Source organism: Aegilops tauschii, chromosome 4 (genome assembly GCF_002575655.3).
Source record: "Aegilops tauschii subsp. strangulata cultivar AL8/78 chromosome 4, Aet v6.0, whole genome shotgun sequence".
Taxonomy (NCBI): domain Eukaryota; kingdom Viridiplantae; phylum Streptophyta; class Magnoliopsida; order Poales; family Poaceae; genus Aegilops; species Aegilops tauschii.
Genome location: NC_053038.3, coordinates 41,586,431 through 41,608,009, shown reverse-complemented (window position 1 = coordinate 41,608,009; position 21,579 = coordinate 41,586,431). Strand labels below are relative to the sequence as shown.

The window sequence follows — 21,579 nt, the reverse complement described above, 5'->3', positions numbered from 1 at the left end:
TTTATAATGCCTATCCAAAAGATGTGCATGTGCCGATCTATCATTCTGTCTACTCGTGTTCCATTCTCTAACAAATGTCTTGGCGAAAACAATAAAAGATCTGCACAGTTGCAGCTACTACCCCATATTCAGTAACGGAGCAGTACTAAAATTCCAAAAGGATTCCCACGAGAAGAAACATTTAAGCAGGCAGGGCAACGCATGGGCGAATCAAGCCGATAGTATACGTTTTAAAACGGTTGCTGGCTCTGGCGTCGCGTGGTGGCGATGTGAAGGCAGAAAAGGGGCAGACATGCGTATCGCGGCATCTGCGCCCGCATCGCCACCCCCGGAAACCAAATTTGCAGCTTACCTCCAGTCCCCTGCTAGAGCTACTCCCCTGTTTAAAGGGCGGCGTGGGGCAGAAGGAGAAGCAAGGCCGCCAGTTGCAGGCTTGCAGCTACTCCTCCTGCTTGCTTCCCCCTGTCGCCGGTCGAGGAAGGAGATGGGTGGCCTACTCCCGCTGGCGTTGCTCGTCGTCCTCTCTGCAGCCGCCGCTGCCCCCCAGGTTCGGTTCTTCTCGCCTTATCTTAAACCCACCTCTGCTGCAGATTTAGTAGTAGTAAAGAGATGATAGGTAAAGCAGAGAGATTTCATGGGGGACAAGAACAAAAAATACCTATCCTAACACAGAAAACCGAACAGATAGGTCTGTTTTTCTCTGCCTGGGATAAAATGTACCCACTCCTACTAGCATTAAGGAATCAGTGATGATGCTATGCAGTTGGCTCTTGGCTGAATCACATCCATGTTTGCTTTAACATGTGTTTGTACCTGCAGCTTGCCGGAGCTGCGAGGGGAGACCATTCCCTACCAATAATACAGGTCGTCTTTTATCCCCCTCAAATTGACATCATATTTACGAAAATGCATAGGAGCTCTCGGGTTCTATATTCAAAAATAATTTAGTAATTCAAAAAAAGTCAAAAAATCCTGGAACTTTTTATGGAATCAAACATGACAAGTATTGCACTCATATAAAAAGATTTAATAGGGAATGACCTTTATTGTATCCGGGGTTAGAGATTTTTCAAAAAATGCTAGATATAAGTACTATTCATGCTATATTGTCGTCATAAATTTGTCTTTTTTGCCCTGAAATCAACGAGAATCATTCCTTGGCCAAACTTTTTATATGAGTACAATACCTAGTCATATTTGGTTCAAAAATATATCTAGGATTTTTTGACTTTTTTTGAATTATTAAATTGTTTTTGAATATAGGGGGGTGGAGCACCCGAGTGCTCCTAATCCACTTACTCATATTTATGTCTACTCCTACCCATCTTCTATTGTTTGTAGTGTACTAATAATCATAATGGTGTTGTACTATCACAGGAAGACATCATACAGACGGTTAACAACCACCCAAATGCCGGGTGGACGGCTGGACACAACCCCTACCTCGCAAACTATACTGTACATAGAACACCCTCTTGATCTTGTACTTGTCCTCGAGGCACCATCTTCTCCTTCTATGTATGCTGACCTCAAAAGCATCTTCTGCGCGCAGTTCGAGCAATTTAAGCATATCCTGGGAGTGAAGCCAGCACCTCCAGGTTTACTGGCTGGTGTTCCAACCAAAGCTTATTCAATATCAGAAAAGGAGGGTCTCCCAAAGGAGTTCGACGCCAGATCTAAATGGTCTGGCTGCAGCACGATCGGCAAAATACTTGGTAAGTTCAACTAGATAACTCAATGATCATAAACCGGTTCTACATCGTTTTAATTGCACTGACCAACTTCATTTGCTCGTTGTTTTTCTCCAATACCTTGGAAAACGCTGATTTTCATGAGCAGATCAAGTAAGTCTATGCACATTACCTTATATCGTTACCACCACGAGTGCTTGCTGAACAATTGAAGATGATCAAGGTAGTATGTATTGGTTGACAATGGCAGGGTCACTGCGGTGCCTGTTGGGCCTTTGGTGCTGTGGAGTGTCTGCAAGATCGTTTCTGCATTCATCACGGCGTGGTGAGTGCATATGGACTGTAAAATGTGTGAATTGCACGATGTATTGCTCTTCGTGCATAGGCACGTATATATGATGTACAAAGGTGGGCCACAGACCTCAACTATACAAGGAACTAGGAGGCGGGCCCGATACACAATATGCACATAACACATATACTCAACACCCCCCGCAGTCGAAGCGGCACCGCGGCTGACGCAAAGACTGGACCGGAACTCCTCAAATGACGCCGTAGGCAAGCCCTTGGTCATGATATCGGCAAATTGTTGGGAAGTAGGAACGTGCAAAACACGAATATGGCCAAGTGCCACCTGTTCCCGAACAAAATGAATATCCAACTCAATATGCTTGGTCCATCGATGATGCACCAGGTTAGCGGAGAGGTAGACCGCCGAGACGTTATCGCAGTAGACCACCGTGGCACGGTCAACAGGGCAAGAGAGCTCCTGAAGCAGCTGGCGAAGCCACGAACACTCGGCGACGGCGTTGGCTACCGCACGATACTCAGCCTCAGCACTGGAACGAGAGACCGTAGGCTGCCGCTTGGACGACCACGAGATGAGTGAGGGTCCAAGATAGACACAATAGCCCGAAGTGGAGCGACGAGTGTCAGGGCAGCCCGCCCAGTCTGCATCGGAGTAGGCGGTGAGGGCGGTGTCGGTGGAGGCGTGAAGCGTGACGCCAAGATCCATAGTGCCACAGATATAGCGGAGAATCCGCTTGACGGCAGCCCAGTGAACGTCTCGAGGATCTCCGGTCGAGTCAGAGTGAGGTACTGGAGAGCACCAACGATAGACCGATAGAAAGCAGCATCCGAAGCAGGAGAACCATCCGTGGCAGAAAGCTTGGCCTTCGTATCAACAGGCGTAGCGGCGGGCTTGCAGTTAAGCATGCCGGCGCGCTCGAGGAGCTCGTGAGCGTACTTCCGCTGATGAAGGAAGAAGCCATCCGGACGGCGCACCACCTCGACACCGAGGAAGTAGTGCAAAGGACCCAAGTCCTTGATGGCGAACTCAGTGCGAAGACGAGCCGTGAGCTGACTAAGGAGTCCAGCCGTACATGCCGTTAGGATGATGTCGTCGACATAGAGCAGCAAGTAGGCCGTGTCAGAGCCCTGATGATAGACGAAGAGCGAGGCGTCCGAGCGGGTAGAGCGGAACCCAAGCTGGTGGAGAAACGCCGTGATACGCTGGTACCAAGCGCGCGGAGCCTGCTTGAGTCCGTACAAGGACCGCGAAAGCAGGCACACGTGGTCGGGAAGCTCCGGGTCAACAAACCCGGTGGGCTGCTGGCAGAAGACCTGCTCCTCGAGGTGACCATGGAGGAAGGCATTGGAGACGTCCATCTGGTGCATCGGCCAAGCACGGGAGACCGCAAGGTGGAGAACCGTGCGTATCGTGCCAGGCTTGACGACCGGAGCAAAGGTGTCGGTGAAGTCGATGCCAGCACGCTGTCAGAAGCCACGAATGACCCAACGCGCTTTGTAGCGATCAAGGGTACCATCAGGACGGAGCTTGTGTTTAAAGACCCACTTCCCGGTAATCACGTTAGCGTGCCGGGGACGGGGAACAAGCTGCCACGTCCGGTTGCGCAACAGGGCGTCAAACTCCTCTTGCATCGCAGCCATCTAGAGCGGGTCATGAAGAGCGGCTCGAACGGAGGACGGCAACGGCGACGGCTCGGAGATGGACGCCGCATGGACGTAGTCATCCGAGGCGTAGCGCGAGCTCGGGCGAAAAACGCCCGTACGGGCGCGGGTGACCGGACCGGCCACAAACGCCGGGGGCGCCGGGGGAGCCGCGGGCGCCAACGTCGGGGGCGCCGGGGGGGCCGCGGGCACCGGGGGCGCCGAAGGCGCCACGGGGGCCGCGGGCGCCAACATCGGGGGCACCGGGGGCGCTAGTGCCGCGGCTGTAAGAGGCGCCGCATGCGGGGGGCGCGCCTCAAAGCCGGGGAGGCGGGCCAAGAGAGGCGCGCGAGCGCCCTGGGAGAGGCGTCGAGGAGCCCGCGTCACCAATGGCGGGAGGAACAGCTGGGGTACCTGGTGAAACGGAAACACATGCTCATCAAAGTAAACGTGCCGGGAAGTGAACACACGGTGGGAGACAGGATCGTAGCACCGATATCCCTTGGAGTTGGAGGGGTAGCCGATGAAGATGCAAGCGACAGATCGAGGTGCAAGCTTGTGAGAAGCAGTGTCGGCAGTGCTGGGATAGCAAAGGCACCCAAAAATACGCAAGTCGTCATAAGATGGTGGCGTACCAAAGAGAAGATGGTGAGGTGCGTAGTTCCACCGTGGGCGGCAGGGTCTAATGTTAAGAAGAAGTGATGCAGTGGCGAGTGCGTCCGACCAGAAACGAGGCGGCACGTTGGCATGAAACAGGAGCGTGCGAACGCAGTTATTCAGAGTGCGAAGGATGCGTTCGGCTCGACCGTTCTGCTGTGAAGTGTACGGACATGTGAGGCGGAAAACTGTGCCGTGATGCGACAAAAAGGTGCGGAAAGCGAGGTTGTCGAACTCTTTTCCATTGTCTGTCTGAAGCGCAAGGATGGGACGCCCAAACTGCGTGTGGACATAGGAGTAAAAGGCCGTCAAGGTAGAGAGTGCATCCGACTTTCTGCGCAAAGGAAAAGTCCACACATAATGAGAATAATCATCAAGAATGATCAGATAATATAAATAGCCTGAGTTACTGGGAACTGAAGAAGTCCACACATCGCTATGAATCAACTGAAAAAGAAAAGAAGCAATGGTGGTGGAATTAGTAAACGGCAAGCGAACATGTTTGCCGACTCGACATGCATGACAAGTTTGATGCTCGATCTTATTGCAACTGAAATTGAAACTCCTAAGAATATGACGAAGTGTGATGGGGTTGGGATGACCCAAGCGAGCGTGCCAGAGATCGACGGCAGCGGAGAGAGCAACCGGTGCGTTGGTGGTGGATGAAGGCGAGTGCACCGGATAGAGCTCGTCGGGGCTGTCACATCGGTGAAGTACCATCCTGGTTCGAGCGTCTTTGACACAAAAACCAAGCTCGTCAAATTCAACGGTAACAGGATTTTCACGAGTGAAACAATAAACGGAAATGAGATTCTTGATAAGATGAGGTGACACAAATATGTTAGATAAAGATAATGAAGGAGAAGTAGAAGGAAAAGAAGTGTGCCCAATATGTGTGATAGGAAGTGTGGAACCGTCGCCGACAATGATACGGCGGTCGGTGGAGATAGGAGTGAAGGAGGCAGGGTTACCAGGATGAACAAACATGTGAGCCGTGGCACCGGTGTCATGTACCAATCACCACCTCCAGTGTAGTTGTTCGGCGTAGGAGCGCCATGCAGCCCTGTGAGGAGCACCGGGTCCCAGGGTGCCGGCGAGGGGGACGGGGACACCATGGGGAGGCCGTAGCCGCCGCTCAATGGCGGCGGTGGGTACGCTCCATACAGCCCCGACTGCAACTGCGGTGCCGGATAGGCTGGATGGCCTGCCGGAAAAACCTGCGAGCCCGCTGACAGATGCTGCAGGTGTTGGGCGCCATCTAGCTGCTGCCCAGCGAGCGAGTGGTGACCCGCTGACGACCCCCACCCAGCGTTTTGATTTTCGGTTTGAGATTTTTTTCGCCCCTGGCCGAGATGGCCGAATTTCGGCTATTTTCAAAAATTTCGACCGGAATTTGACCAAAATTTGACTGAAGTTTGATTAAAATTTGACCGAAATTTGCCAAGTTTGATCGATTTCGGCGGAAGATAGATTTCGCCCGAGGCCGAGATGGCCGAAATTCGGCTGAAATCCGTTTTTCTCAGCCGAAATTTAAAAAACAGCCCTCACCACACCAGTATCCGGGCGCGTCGTAGGTCGCGCCGTAGGGTGCCGGCGGCGGGACGGCAGAGGCGGCGGCGGACGGGCCTGATGACACCATTGCCGGTCCGACGACAGGGATCGACGCGGTTGGGCGGCAGCGGCAGAAGGCTTCGATGACGCGGGTGGCAGCGGCTGGCGACGGCTGGAGGTCCCTCCGACTCGTCGAGTGCTTTGCGACGAGGCCGATGTCTCTGACCGAAGCTGACTTCCGGATGCATTAGCCGGTGCTTTTGGCTAAGACACACACGAAGCTAGCTAGACCAAGCAGGCAGGCAGAGAGGTGGATGGATTCGTTGACGTACGGGTAGCTAGCAAAGTAGCTTTAAGCTAGCTATATCAACTCGCCAAGACGGCTACGTACGAACACGGGCGGGGCTGGCGGCAGAAGCGAAGCGCGGCTGGAGGCGAGTAGCGACGCGGGTGAAGGCAGCAGCTGGCGGCGGCTGGAGGGATGCGCGGCTGGAGGGATCCGCGGGCGCGCGCGATGGGCCGGCGCGAGGGACGCGCGGACGCGCGGGCAGCTGCGGGGCGGCGGCCGGCGCGGGAGGAGGTGCACGGGCGGCGGCGGCGGAAGACTAGGGGTTTGACACGGAAACTGATACCATGTAAAATATGTGAATTGCAGGATGTATTGCTTTCGTGCATAGACACGTATATATGATGTACAAAGATGGACCACAGACCTTAACTATAAAAAAAAAATAGAAGACGGGCCTAATACACAATATGCATATAACACATATATTCAACATGGATGATCCATCTACTCTCTGTTCTGTTTTTAAACAGGCCTGTTTGGTCCTTTTCTTACAATAACCAGCCTGCTGGTTTTATTCCTTGCAGAACGTTTCACTTTCTGTCAATGACATAGTGGCTTGCTGTGGGTTTCTGTGTGGCGATGGCTGTGATGGAGGATATCCTATCTTCGCATGGCAATACTTTGTCGAGAATGGTGTTGTTACCGACGAGGTATAGCTAACTCTCTACTTCCTACCACTTCAGTGTCCTGATGATCCCAGAGCAATCCTACTATTATTATTTGACCCTGTTATTATGAATCACTTCTCTGTGTTCTAAATTCTAACTACAACAGTGGGTATGACTGAATCTGTCTTAACAATATAATCCCCCCGCAAAAAAAAAGATCGCTATAATGGAAATTGGATGGTAGATTAATTATTAATAATGTTTCGCTCCGTAAATGGAATTGGTCGATTTGTGAATACATTTTTGACAGCTCAGTTAGTGACTGTATCATTTGGCACTAAATGCTAACAGTGTATATTTGATCCCGAAAATCAGGGAGTAGTAGGACATATTGTACTAGTGTGTCCTGAGTACGTGAAATTCATCCCAACTTTGTTCAGACACAACACTACAATACAAATGGTTCTGTTTCAAGTTTGGGAAAATACGCTGTAGCTTAGCATACAACATGAAGTAGAAGAATCGTCATAAAGATTTCTGCATGATCTTCAAGAAAGATCCTCTGGAAAACACAGAAAACCTAGCTGAAACTAGCTGCACGTCTTTATCTGGCTAGGATTTTTTTTTGCATTTTTTCTTTTCTGTTCCTAACTATGTATTGTTTTCATATGTTATTTTGTACTAGCACATATGCCCGTGCATTGCAACGGGGAAACAAATAATAATATCACACCCATCTAGCCTAATAAGCATGCCTCAAAGACTCCACCTCGCGCGTTGTGCAAGTCCATGTCCTCTATTTCAACACGACATTCATCTATCACCGCTTATCCTCCTTTCCGCCCTTGTTAACAGTGTCCCCGGTGTCCACCTGATCACAATGCACCTCGACGTGATCAATACAAGGGCGATGAGCTTGACCATCACATGGCACACCCGTCATTAAATCGCACCAGCCCAAGGGATTGAACCGCACCAATGCAAGGGAATGTTCAAACTAATCTGTTGAGCTGGGCGTGAGTGCTACCCTCTATGTCCCTCGAGCACAACCTCCATACAATGTCTCATGCACAACGCTCGTGCTTTGTTACGGAGCAAACGCCTGTGGCCATGTACCAGGGTTGTCCGGCTCAAGGAACTGGGTTATGGGACAAATGTTGCTAATGTCAAAAATGATTGGTCACTTCATGGTAGGGTTCTTTAGGGGGCTAGTTCAGAACATTGGACATGATAATGTGTGGCTAACGACAATGTTGGACACTTGTCTGCCACTTGAGCGCTAACTCAGCCATATGCCAGCCGGTTGCCGCCAAGGCAACTCGCCTACAGCTCCAAGCAACTAATATCAATTGATGATTCTAGGGGATGCACCCACTCCCACGACATGTGTCACTTTGCTACATGCGCCCACTGCCACCGCAAGATCTGTCGTTTGCTAGTTGCGTGAAATCACGCTTACTCGCCGTGATTGGGTCTCCCGAATCAGCAGATGCCTACTTCTCTCTTCTCGCTCCGCCACTGAAATGTATATGAACTTAGACTGCACAAGGTTCAGTAAATGAACAGGCAGACTATCAACTTGTGTGTGCACTTGTCTTAATTTGGATATGTGGCGCCAGCATTGTTGTTTGAATCCTATTAGTAATTGTTGATTGGTGAAGCTATAATTAGATTCCATAGTATTTTCAGGTTTCAATCTGAGCTGAGCCTACGATTATTTACAGAAAATAACAAAAAATTTAGTACTACAAGCTAGCACAAGTGTGAGTGCGAACATTTGGGATTGGGACGAAAAGAATGTCGTTTGTAGTGTATAAATACGATGTAGCTCATTTTATTCCATGAGAGTTGACTCGCGTAGTTGGTTAATGTGTGGGATTTGCACCTCATGTCCAACTAATGTTGTATGAGTTTTTTTTTTCAGTTTTTCATATATTTTAATTCTTCAAAAATGTTCGTATATTTTCAATAAGAGTTCAAAATTCCAAAATTTATTCATGTTGTCAAAAATGGTTCACGCAATAAAAAAAGAGTTTCACAGTATAAAAAAAAGGTTCACCATACATTTGAAAACTCTACTGTATATGAAAAATGTTCATCGTGTATAGGAAATTTGTTTAGTGTGCATTTGAAAAAATGACCGTATATTATAAAATGTTCAGTGTGTATTCGAAAAATATTCACTGTATACTAAAAAACTTCAATGTGTATTTTAAAATTCACTTATAAAAATGTTCGTAATTTTGTTGCCAGTTAAAAAATTACATTTCAAAGAATATTCACCGTATATAATAAAAACATGTTCACTGTATATTTATGGAGCCGCGCTATTTTAATCAATGAACTCCATCTGGTCAAATGGTTACGACCGTCCCTTTAATATTAGGTAAAGATTTTTATTTAACCAGGCTCTCCCCTCATGTTTCTTGTAAAAATGATTCAGCTCATCATACCGCTCATACTTGTACATTGTCTTGCAGTGCGATCCATTCTTTGATCAGGTTGGCTGCCAGCATCCTGGATGCGAACCTTCTTATCCTACACCTGTGTGTGAAAAGAAATGCAAGGTGCAGAACCAAGTGTGGGAGGAAAAGAAACATTTCAGTGTCGATGCATACCAAGTAAACTCTGATCCACATGACATCATGGCATAGGTCTACAAGAATGGCCCTGTAGAAGTTTCTTTCATAATTTATGAGGTAACTTCGATTCAGTATTTGATGTTTGACATGTGTTTTGCCAAGGCTGTCCAAATGAGTCGAAATTTCTGCTATTACTTTGAAATGTACAAACATAATATAAACAAAACTTTGAAAAGCTTTAAATCTGAATAAATCCGTGGAAAGAACATGACAGTAGGAGAAACGGAAACAAAAACATACATGCTCTTGTTAGCATACTGAAATATGAAATATAATTATTATCTTTGAAGCTTTGAATTTGGTCAACAACTCATATGCTTTATGATTGTATATAAGACATAAGAAGTACAGATTCTATCATCAAAGGTGAAGAAGATATTTGTTACTTTCAGTGCTGATTTAATTCTGTAATTTGCTGCAGGACTTTGCACACTACAAGTCAGGTGTTTACAAGCAAATCACAGGTAGGATGGTGGGAGGTCATGCCGCCAAATTGATTGGATGGGGAACAAGTGATGCTGGCGAGGATTACTGGGTATCTTGTTAATTCTCTATCTTACACTATTTATCAATTAATGATCAAGTCCTGGCGTGTTCTATTATGTCTTCTGTTATTCAGCTTCTTGCAAATCAGTGGAACAGAGGATGGGGCGATGTGAGTGTGACAAATACCCTGTATTGTTGAAGTGCAAGAGTGAATGGTAGGATCATGCGTTTGGCTAATTAACAAGTTCTGGTTTGTGATGCATTGTAGGACGGGTACTTCAAGGTCATAAGGGGCACGAATGAATGTGGCATTGAAGGAGATGTTAATGCCGGTATGCCCTCGACAAAGAACATCGCGGGTAGCGCCTTTGCAATCTGAAGTCTGAGCGGCGCCTTTCCTTTGTTGCAGTTGGAATTAGGGATTTTCCTGTCAAATTAAGACCCTCTTTGATTCAACAGATTTTCATAGGATTAGCAAATATGTCCGTGCGTTGCAACGGGAGAAAAACAATCAGATTATGTAGATTATGCCAGGATGAGATAAGGATTTTTAAAATGTCATTTCATAAACTACGTCTGAATAATTTCATTATGAGATAAGGGACTTCTAAAAAGTCATTTCAAAAACTGAAAATGTGATGGTCTCATCATGACTTGATTTCCTAAGGCGCCACACCGAATTATTTTTTTGCTGAGCAAACTACATTGATGGATCTTGCCTGAGCTGGACTGATGAATGATGTGCCTCGCCTTGACCTGGCATCGCGGCGTTTTTCATGACCAGTAAAACTATAGTACCAAAATAAATATAGCTATGCATGGAGGCCGTTGGAAATATGCCCTAGAGGCAATAATAAATTGGTTATTATTATATTTCCTTGTTCATGATAATCGTTTATTGTCCATGCTAGAATTGTATTGATAGGAAACTCAGATACATGTGTGGATACATAGACAACACCATGTCCCTAGTAAGCCTCTAGTTGACTAGCTCGTTGATCAATAGATGGTTACGGTTTCCTGACCATGGACATTGGATGTCGTTCATAACGGGATCACATCATTAGGAGAATGATGTGATGGACAAGACCCATTCCTAAGCCTAGCACAAGATCGTGTAGTTCGTTTGCTCAGAGCTTTTCTAATGTCAAGTATCAGTTCCTTAGACCATGAGATTGTGCAACTCCCGGATACCGTAGGAATGCTTTGGGTGTACCAAACGTCACAACGTAACTGGGTGGCTATAAAGGTGCACTACAGGTATCTCCGAAAGTGTCTGTTGGGTTGGCACGAATCGAGACTGTGATTTGCCACTCCGTGTAAACGGGGAGGTATCTCTGGGCCCACTCGGTAGGACATCATCATAATGTGCACAATGTGACCAAGGTGTTGATCACGGGATGATGTGAGTTACGGAACGAGTAAAGAGACTTGCCGGTAACGAGATTGAACAAGGTATCGGGATACCGACGATCGAATCTCGGGCAAGTAGCATACCGATAGACAAAGGGAATTGAATACGGGATTGATTGAATCCCCGACATCGTGGTTCATCCGATGAGATCATCGTGGAACATGTGGGAGCTGTGACACCCAAAATTTTGGCCTTGTTTTTATTTATTAAAATGTTGCCAGGAAATAAAACTTTTCCAATTGTCAAGTTTTAACTCTTGTGATTTTGGATTTATACCTCTTATGGGAAAAACCTTCAAAGTGTATTTTTGACTTGTGTGCCCTCTTTATAAAATCAATCCTTTATCAGTGGATTTATTTGCATAATTATTTTTCATAAGTTTTAATTCTTTTAAAATGATTTTTCATAAATTTGGAGCTCCTTTTTGCACTGCAACCATTTGATAAATGCTTCTAAAAATTCCACCAAAATTTGGGGATGTCATGTGATGGTTCCACATCACTTTTGTGCAAGCATACCTTCTGGCCATTGGAGATTTTGAGCCCTTCACCAACTTTTCCAATCTGGTCCAGTAGGCACTTTTGCACTACAACCCATTTAAATATTTCTTTAAAATTTCTTCCAAGTGTTTGGAGATGTCAGTGGATGCATACCATTCATCTTCAAGCAAAAACCCAGGGATGTTCCTTGGAAAATTTGAGTGGATCAGCCTCTTTTGCATTCTGGTCCAAATTGGTGATTTGTACTGCAACCTTATTTTTCCTTGCTCTAGTAACCCTGAGCTTTTTCCTACTTGTAGCCCTCCCTACCAAACTCTTAAGTCCAGGAGATTGGGCTCATTGGAGGTTTTGAAGTGCATGTTCTAAACCCTTTTTCTTTCTGCCCAAAACTGGAGTTTTGCAAAACTTGCACTATCAACTGTCTGCTTTTGCCAAACTAATCTTACCACCATCTCCTGCATCTAAAGAGACACTGATCTGGAGATTTTGGCCACTCCAAGAGTTGCCTAAATACATCTGGCACTCTGTCGAACACCTGGTGTGCACAGTCATTTTTGGCAAGCTCTCTGGTTTGCATTGTGGACTTGGACCTCTGACCGATCCACCTTGTCCACTGAGTGCCTTGTTACCCCTACCTCCATCCTGTGCAGTGCCAGCTCCACCCTCGAGCTCTAGAGCGCGCTGGCATTTCGTCGAGCAGGTGCCGTGCATGCTCTGGGCGCGCCCAGAGCGCACGTTTTGCACGCGCGCGCACTACGCCGACACGCCGCACTGCCGCCATCGTCGCGTACCATCTCTGACTCCTGCTCGCCTGCCGCACCCCGCCACGCACTCGCCCTCTCTCCAGTACCCTCCAAGCTCCCCCTGGCACCCTGCTGCGCCACTGGCCGCGCCCTTGGCGGCACGCCGGCGTCGGCAGCGGATTCCGCCGCGGACGGCGCCGCCCAAACCACCAGCGCACGACAGCTGCCCCGGAGCACAGGCCGTGCTTATCCTCCCGCTTGTCGGAACGCGTTCGTCGCCGCCACGATGCCCTGCAACTACAGGAAAGTGGTCGCCGGCGATCTTATCTTCTGCCGCCACGGAGCCAGCCTCGCCACGCTATATAAAGGGACCCCGAGCCCCTCCGAGCACTCACGCGACATCAGACCCACCCCATAGAGCTTCCCACGCAGTAGATCGACCCGTAGTGGCCGTCTTCCTCATCTCCGGCCAGCTCGGCCGCCGCCAAACTCCGGTGCGATTCGTCGCAGCCGGCCATTCTTTCGCCCAACCAGCGCCACCAAGAACTTCCCCGTAGTCTTGCGGAGCTGCCCAGCTACCCAACTCCGGTCGGAGATCACCGGAGCACCAAAGTCACTCCAACACCGTAGCTTTCCTCCGCCGCGGAGCTCGCCGCCGGCGATTCCTTCCACCCCCGACGACCCATCAACCACCCAAAGGACCGCCTCGGTCTAGCCGTTCCATCCCCGCCCTTGGATGCCCATGAGGCGCTGCCGTTCGTCGACGGCGATTGCCGGAGCCCCGCTCCCGTCGGGCAGAAGAGAGGGGAAGGAGGGAAGAAACGGTCAAACCTGACCAGTGGGCCCTCTGGACCCACTGTCAGTGACCCGCGCATCCGCCCTCTCTCTGTTTAAGTGAAGGCGCAAAACCTCGCGTACGTTTCTCTGCTGCGAAAGCGTATTTCCCTCGAAGCGTTTTCCTTTTTCTGGTTTTATTTAAAAACAGAAGTTTGACTAATCTTTGACTGGCTATAACTTTTAAAATAAAACTCCAAATGAGTTGATTCTTTTCCTACCTCTCTCAAATTTCATCTAGTTTATTTTAAGATTTATTTCAAAAATATTTGAGACAACTTTTTGTACCGTGTTTGAAATATTTGTATTTGTGTATTTTGCAAAATAGGATTTTTGGAGGAAAAGGAAAGCTTCCAATAAGTGCATCCTTTGCATACTCTTGAAGGCAAGCATTTCTGAACTCTGGCATAATATTTTGTTGTGGTGTTTGGATGGGATCACAACACCTTTTGACTTGGAGTATGTGATAGCTTTATGTATCAATATGGTCCCGTGCAGGAGTGCACTTTGGAGTTGTTTCGTGGTCAGCAATGGATACACTAGTGATTTGGGTCATCCTCGTGATCTTCTCTTGCACACCGGTAGGAAGCCGGGAAAGTCGTGGTCTTGGGTAGACACGAGCTTGTCCCTAATCCCTCGTCGAGACGAGTATGCCCGGCATAGCATGGTGAGGCTCGAGGAGTGGTGATTTATTTCACTAGTGGTAATATGGTTGGTGGATTCTTGGACCACCTAAGTCGGTTGTAGACCGAGTCTTGATCAATAGCTTCCTTTTGTTGGTACCACCACTTGTTCCTGCAGGGGACAGGGTATGGTTTAGTAGGTTGTCAACCCCTTTCCAAAGCACACACCGTACAGAGAGGCCGTGATGAGGGTCCCGTGGCCACGGATTAAAGCCTGTCATTCGGTCCGGGGGCATGGGTGTTTCCGGTTGGAGCCGAGGGGGGTTGCTCCCCTAGTTTGCGCGCGGTATAAATTTTGTGATCCCATGCTACGTAGAGGTTGTAGCCTCCCCACTTAGAGTTTTGCTTGGCAGGTGTCGTGGGTGATTCCAGACACTGGTGAGTTAAGCTGGTGTGTGCAGGTCAGGCGTGTTTTCAATCAAAAGACCGTAGACGGAATTAGTCCCGAGGGACTGAGTAATCCCGTTACTCGTGGAAAATGGTACTCCCTCTGCAGAGGATATATCCCGTTGGATAGTCTTGTCTTGAGTAAGAACCACTGTCTGAATAGAAATCTGGTAACGACGTTCAGATGGAGAACGATTTGACTAGAACCCAGTAACGGTATTCGGATGGAGATACGAATTGACTATATTATCGGTTTTCAGATGGAGAAACGATTGTACTAAGTATTATTTATGATTGTGGCCCCTATGGATTATGATCTTTATTATTCTGGACTAACCTTTTATTTTATGTATATGATTGAGTATCCCTGGGATGGTCCTACCTCCTGGATATTCGCTGTGATTATTTTTTTTATAAGCCCTTTCTGTGGTGTCGCTCAGACGCCCGACTGCGGCAGGCTTGTTGTTCATTATTCTTTTATAAGCCATTTATGTGGTGTCGCCCCGACGCCCGACTGTGGCATTATTATTATTTCTGCATTTTCCGCTCGAGGAGTCATTCAGACACTCGTTTGGCACCTGTATTATTATTCTGCATTTTCCGCTCGAGGAGTCATTCAGACACTCGTTTGGCACCTGCATTATTATTCTGCATTTTCCGCTCGAGGAGTCATTCAGACACTCGTTTGGCACCTGTATTATTATTCTGCATTTTCCGCTCGAGGAGTCATTCAGACACTCGTTTGGCACCTGTATTATTATTTCGCATTTTTCGCTCGAGGAGTCTTTCATACACTCGCTTGGCACCCAGTATTTTACTTTGAGTTGTTTTAACCACATATGTGCATCTTGGTCTTCCGTATATTTCATGACAGACGTGTGATCACATATTAACCCGGAGCATGTTTGATATATTATACCCGTGTTCTTAATGTTTGCGAGTACATTCAAACGTACTCACTGGCTTGTCCCTGGCTATTGTCTTGGCCAGATTCCTTGCGTGGAGTTATGCATCGCGGTGACAACCTCAGAACCCACGTGTTGGCGATAGCAGCCTCGCAAAGATAGGAGTTATCCTGGTCAGCTGTTCTTGTGGGAAATGGAGTCCCATAAACGCAGATGTACCCAATCGCTTCCGCCCTCGATCATTAGAAACCAAATGTTGTACATCCTAGGCCTGAATGGTCTTGTACTACATATTTTTTGTACTTGCTTGGAGTTCTTGTATCAAGTTGATACCTCATCAGCTAACAGTAATCCTGGGGCTGATGAGCGCACAGGCCGTTTTTCTGGGAATTTATATCCCAAAAATCCGGTCGTGACAGACTTGGTATCAGAGCCAGGCTGACCATTGGCTGATCCTATCTTAGCCAGGTCAATAAACTTAGGTTAACCAAACCACCAGACCTTAGCCTGACCCCGGTCAAGCTTCCCGCGTAAGATAGCTCCACAGAGACCCGCCGCCCTTTTCGGCGGACGGTGCCCAACCTATCAGCCTAGCCCGTCGATCACGCGCCAGTGACCGACACCCAACCCGTCTCTATCGCAAGCGTACGGAGGAAGACTCCGTCCCCTTTCCCTATAAAAAGGGCACGCTAGCCCCATCACAGCACAACCTCTTTCCCCCAAACCCAGCCACGATGCCTGGTCCCATCGTTCACAATGAGACCACAGCGACCAACCTTGGAGGTTTTGTGACCGTGCTCGCAAACCTCACCCGCCGTGTCTATGCGTTAGAAGAGCCTCCTGAGTATGTTGTGTACCAAGGACCCATGTACGGTGAGAGCCGTCAGTACTGGGCCACTGTGCACATCTACGGTAGGGGTCTGTCGCCAGAGCGCCCCTACAGGTTCACTGGAAGGACAACTCCCTTCGAGCCACAAGCCATCCAACTGGCAGCCCGAGAAGCTATAGTTCAACTCCGGCACCTGTCGCCCAGAGTTAACTGTCGCTCGTTCTACTACTACCCCAGTCGTAACGGGTATGGTAGGCCGCCCCAAGTTGCCAACGGAGACCACGAGACGGATCCTGCGCTGTTGCATCTGGTGCGCTATGTAAGCGCACTAGAGCAACTGTTCGACCAGGTCACTCTTGATCTGATCGCAGCTCGTGGAGAGCTGGTTCGCCGAGCCCCGGCAAGGAGAGAAGCGGAGCCCGACACCGACAACCCAGTCGTGCTGTTCGGACACCCGATCGATCCCTTGAGGTCTGCGCCAGCCATCAACCAGAACACTTTGGTGACCCCAGAAGCGCTTCGTCGCCTTTTGGAGACCCACTCCAATGGGATTTGGGCCAACAACCCTCGGGATGGTCATCACCATCTCCCCGACCCTGCAGCACCTCAGCCTCAACCAGCGAATCCCGACGGTGAGAACCGTGGAGAAGCATCGGCGTCCGCAAGGCCAACCCACTTAGACATTAACGAAGTAGACTAAGTCGCTCAAGGTTGTATCGAGCCTTAGTTTTCCTACGCTTTGTAATGTGTGGCCTTGTATTGCTTTTGTTGCATGCTGCCTGTTTGAGCGCTTTTATTTTTGGAGTAGTAGCTATGCATGTGTACGTTGGCGTGCAGTTGCATTTTTCGGGCGCAGCTACCTAGACCAACCCCGTCGGCGCCCACAGTAATGCGTCACATTTATGTGATAGCATCTCTGTGGCTTTGACCCGAGTACAGGATCGGCAGCCAGTTACCCTTCACCCCGGTAGATATCCCAGCCCCGGTGCTATATAAAGGCCACTTCGTGACCTTGCCGAGCACCCCTCACCTTTGTGCGCAGCGCCCACAGCCATTCCTTGCCATGTCGACCCCCAGCATTTATCTGAGAACCCCAGACGCGACCCCGGGCAGTTTTGTCAAGTTATTGTGGGACTTTACCTGCAGTACTATGAGTGCCACCCGTCCACCCCAGTACGAGTTGCTCAAATCGAGGATCACCCCTTCCACCTCGAAATATTGGGCAGTGGTGCACATCCCTCCCGCCTACCCAAACCAAGATCCCACGGAAGTCTCCTTCGTGGGGAAATCCATGCCGACTGCGCATATGGCCATAGAAGCTGCTGCGTACGAGGCGCTCACTCGTCTTCGATTCGCAGTGCCCTATGCCAGCGAGCGAGGATACTATTATTTTCCGAGTCGTGCAGCACCCGGAGAAGTTGCATCTTTTCCCGGTGGGCGCATTGAGAGAGATCCAGTACTGGCCAACCTTGCCCAGTACGTCATCGCTCAGGAGCGTTTAACTCAGCGAGTAATGGGCTATCTCCAGAGCCTCGCTGATTTAAATCCTCGGATCGCTATTGGCAGGCCACTGAGGCCTGACCAAGAAGGGCACATTCATCGGCTGGTCAACCCGCTTCCCCCGATAGAAGAGGAGTGTGCCCCAGTGCCAGAGGCGTTTTCTCGGGATCTTGTGTTTTTACCGTTTTCCTTGTAAACGCCTCCGATGTATTTATTATCCCAGTACTTATATTTATGTGTTGCAGCATGTTCGTAAAAAAATTTGTGCGACGGATCCGATTTTTCCTTTAGTTCCTGTTGTGTGAGCAGTTTTGCTGCTAGTTTTGTTTTAATTACTTTTCTCTCGCAACATGTTTTCGAGGAGATTCCTTTCCCCCGAGTTATTGCTGCGTATATATACATTTTCTCGACACAGATTTTTATTCGCGCTACATCGTTACAGCAAACTCTCAGCAGCCACCACTCGACCTCGAGCACTGTTACAAACCCCTTGAGCACATTTTTGCGCCTATCTAATCACTCCCGAGGAAGCCACAATCTCGGGAGAGATTTGTGAACATTCATTCGAGCGCGAACTGCCCCAGCACACCGACAGCAGTCAGCCCCGATGCCGCGCCTAATCCACGTGATCGCCGCCACCGCGAAGAGCTAACACTCGAGCGGCAGCATCACGACGATCATCCAGGATCATCGCGCACAGGAGCACAGAGAACCCCAGCAGCACCGCCAAGCCTCCACACACCAGGACCACATACCAGTCCGGCATTGCCTCCGCCATTACAGCCTCAGCTCGAGCTCCTGCCAGCAGCTATGGAGAAGAAGGAGAAGTAGAGGCGAGGCCAGGTGTGAGGAAGAAGAGAGGAGCACCGCGAGCGTTTTATAGCCCGAGATCGGTGTACGGTGGGCGAGGTCCACCAGCGCCACTCGTCGCTCGGCCGCCGGTGTTCGGAGGCGAGTCCGCGAGCAGTGCCGACAGCGCCCTGGGCCCACCTGTCAGCCAGAGAGAGCACCGTGCTCTCGGGTGCGACCAGCGTATTTTAGTAATTTAGAATTTATTCTAAATTACTGTATCCCGTAGAAATATCTCGTTTTCCCTAACCGTAGATTTTTCCACGCTACGCCAGTGTACCACACTGTGGTTTTACACCACTTATTACCCTCTCACTGTAGCCGTTTTGTTTTTATGCATTTGAAGGATTTCTTTGATAAAAACAATTTTATTTCAAAACAAATTCTTGTCCAAAACAACTTTTAACAAATCTCGAGGACGAGATTTTTCTTAAGGGGGGTAGTGTTGTGACACCCAAAATTTTGGCCTTGTTTTTATTTATTAAAATGTTGCCAGGAAATAAAACTTTTCCAATTGTCAAGTTTTAACTCTTGTGATTTTGGATTTATACCTCTTATGGGAAAAACCTTCAAAGTGTATTTTTGACTTGTGTGCCCTCTTTATAAAATCAATCCTTTATCAGTGGATTTATTTGCATAATTATTTTTCATAAGTTTTAATTCTTTTAAAATGATCTTTCATAAATTTGGAGCTCCTTTTTGCACTGCAACCATTTGATAAATGCTTCTAAAAATTCCACCAAAATTTGGGGATGTCATGTGATGGTTCCACATCACTTTTGTGCAAGCATACCTTCTGGCCATTGGAGATTTTGAGCCCTTCACCAACTTTTCCAATCTGGTCCAGTAGGCACTTTTGCACTACAACCCATTTAAATATTTCTTTAAAATTTCTTCCAAGTGTTTGGAGATGTCAGTGGATGCATACCATTCATCTTCAATCAAAAACCCAGGGATGTTCCTTGGAAAATTTGAGTGGATCAGCCTCTTTTGCATTCTGGTCCAAATTGGTGATTTGTACTGCAACCTTATTTTTCCTTGCTCTAGTAACCCTGAGCTTTTTCCTACTTGTAGCCCTCCCTACCAAACTCTTAAGTCCAGGAGATTGGGCTCATTGGAGGTTTTGAAGTGCATGTTCTAAACCCTTTTTCTTTCTGCCCAAAACTGGAGTTTTGCAAAACTTGCACTATCAACTGTCTGCTTTTGCCAAACTAATCTTACCACCATCTCCTGCATCTAAAGAGACACTGATCTGGAGATTTTGGCCACTCCAAGAGTTGCCTAAATACATCTGGCACTCTGTCGAACACCTGGTGTGCACAGTCATTTTTGGCAAGCTCTCTGGTTTGCATTGTGGACTTGGACCTCTGACCGATCCACCTTGTCCACTGAGTGCCTTGTTACCCCTACCTCCATCCTGTGCAGTGCCAGCTCCACCCTCGAGCTCTAGAGCGCGCTGGCATTTCGTCGAGCAGGTGCCGTGCGTGCTCTGGGCGCGCCCAGAGCGCACGTTTTGCACGCGCGCGCACTACGCCGACACGCCGCACTGCCGCCATCGTCGCGTCCCATCTCTGACCCCTGCTCGCCTGCCGCACCCCGCCATGCACTCGCCCTCTCTCCAGTACCCTCCAAGCTCCCCCTGGCACCCTGCTGCGCCGCTGGCCGCGCCCTTGGCAGCACGCCGGCGTCGGCAGCGGATTCCGCCGCGGACGGCGCCGCCCAAACCACCAGCGCACGACAGCTGCCCCGGAGCACAGGCCGTGCTTATCCTCCCGCTCGTCGGAACGCGTTCGTCGCCGCCACGATGCCCTGCAACTACAGGAAAGTGGTCGCCGGCGATCTTATCTTCTGCCGCCACGGAGCCAGCCTCGCCACGCTATATAAAGGGACCCCGAGCCCCTCCGAGCACTCACGCGACATCAGACCCACCCCATAGAGCTTCCCACACAGTAGATCTACCCGTAGTGGCCGTCTTCCTCATCTCCGGCCAGCTCGGCCGCCGCCAAACTCCGGTGCGATTCGTCGCAGCCGGCCACTCTTTCGCCCAACCAGCGCCACCAAGAACTTCCCCGTAGTCTTGCGGAGCTGCCCAGCTACCCAACTCCGGTCGGAGATCACCGGAGCACCAAAGTCACTCCAATACCGTAGCTTTCCTCCGCCGCGGAGCTCGCCGCCAGCGATTCCTTCCACCCCCAACGACCCATCAACCATCCAAAGGACCGCCTCGGTCTAGCCGTTCCATCCCCGCCCTTGGATGCCCGTGAGGCGCTGCCGTTCGTCGACGGCGATCGCCGGAGCCCCGCTCCCGTCGGGCAGAAGAGAGGGGAAGGAGGGAAGAAACGGTCAAACCTGACCAGTGGACCCTCTGGACCCACTGTCAGTGACGCGCGCGTCCGCCCTCTCTCTGTTTAAGTGAAGGCGGAAAACCTCGCGTACGTTTCTCTGCTGCGAAAGCGTATTTCCCTCGAAGCGTTTTCCTTTTTCTGGTTTTATTTAAAAACAGAAGTTTGACTAATCTTTGACTGGCTATAACTTTTAAAATAAAACTCCAAATGAGTTGATTCTTTTTCCTACCTCTCTCAAATTTCATCTAGTTTATTTTAAGATTTATTTCAAAAATATTTGAGACAACTTTTTGTACTGTGTTTGAAATATTTGTATTTGTGTATTTTGCAAAATAGGATTTTTGGAGGAAAAGGAAAGCTTCCAATAAGTGCATCCTTTGCATACTCTTGAAGGGAAGCATTTCTGAACTCTAGCATAATATTTTGTTGTGGTGTTTGGATGGGATCACAACACCTTTTGACTTGGAGTATGTGATAGCTTTATGTATCGATATGGTCCCGTGCAGGAGTGCACTTTGGAGTTGTTTTGTGGTCAGCAATGGATACACTAGTGATTTGGGTCATCCTCGTGAGCTTCTCTTGCACACCGGTAGGAAGCCGGGAAAGTCATGGTCTTGGGTAGACACGAGCTTGTCCCTAATCCCTCGTCGAGACGA

The 21,579-nt window shown here is 48.9% G+C and overlaps 1 protein-coding gene across 1 annotated transcript; it reads left to right on the top strand.

Annotated features, from left to right (window-relative positions):
• The first annotated feature begins 200 nt into the window (after positions 1-200).
• Positions 201-10,504, top strand: LOC109773816 (cathepsin B-like protease 3). The gene is given in 11 exon segments (XM_020332533.4): positions 201-547; positions 820-864; positions 1,378-1,458; positions 1,553-1,715; positions 1,840-1,844; positions 1,942-2,016; positions 6,723-6,848; positions 9,287-9,505; positions 9,870-9,983; positions 10,068-10,103; positions 10,203-10,504. Coding segments are annotated over 11 exon segments (1,230 nt in total). The 5' UTR covers positions 201-292; the 3' UTR covers positions 10,314-10,504.
• Positions 10,505-21,579: the final 11,075 nt, after the last annotated feature.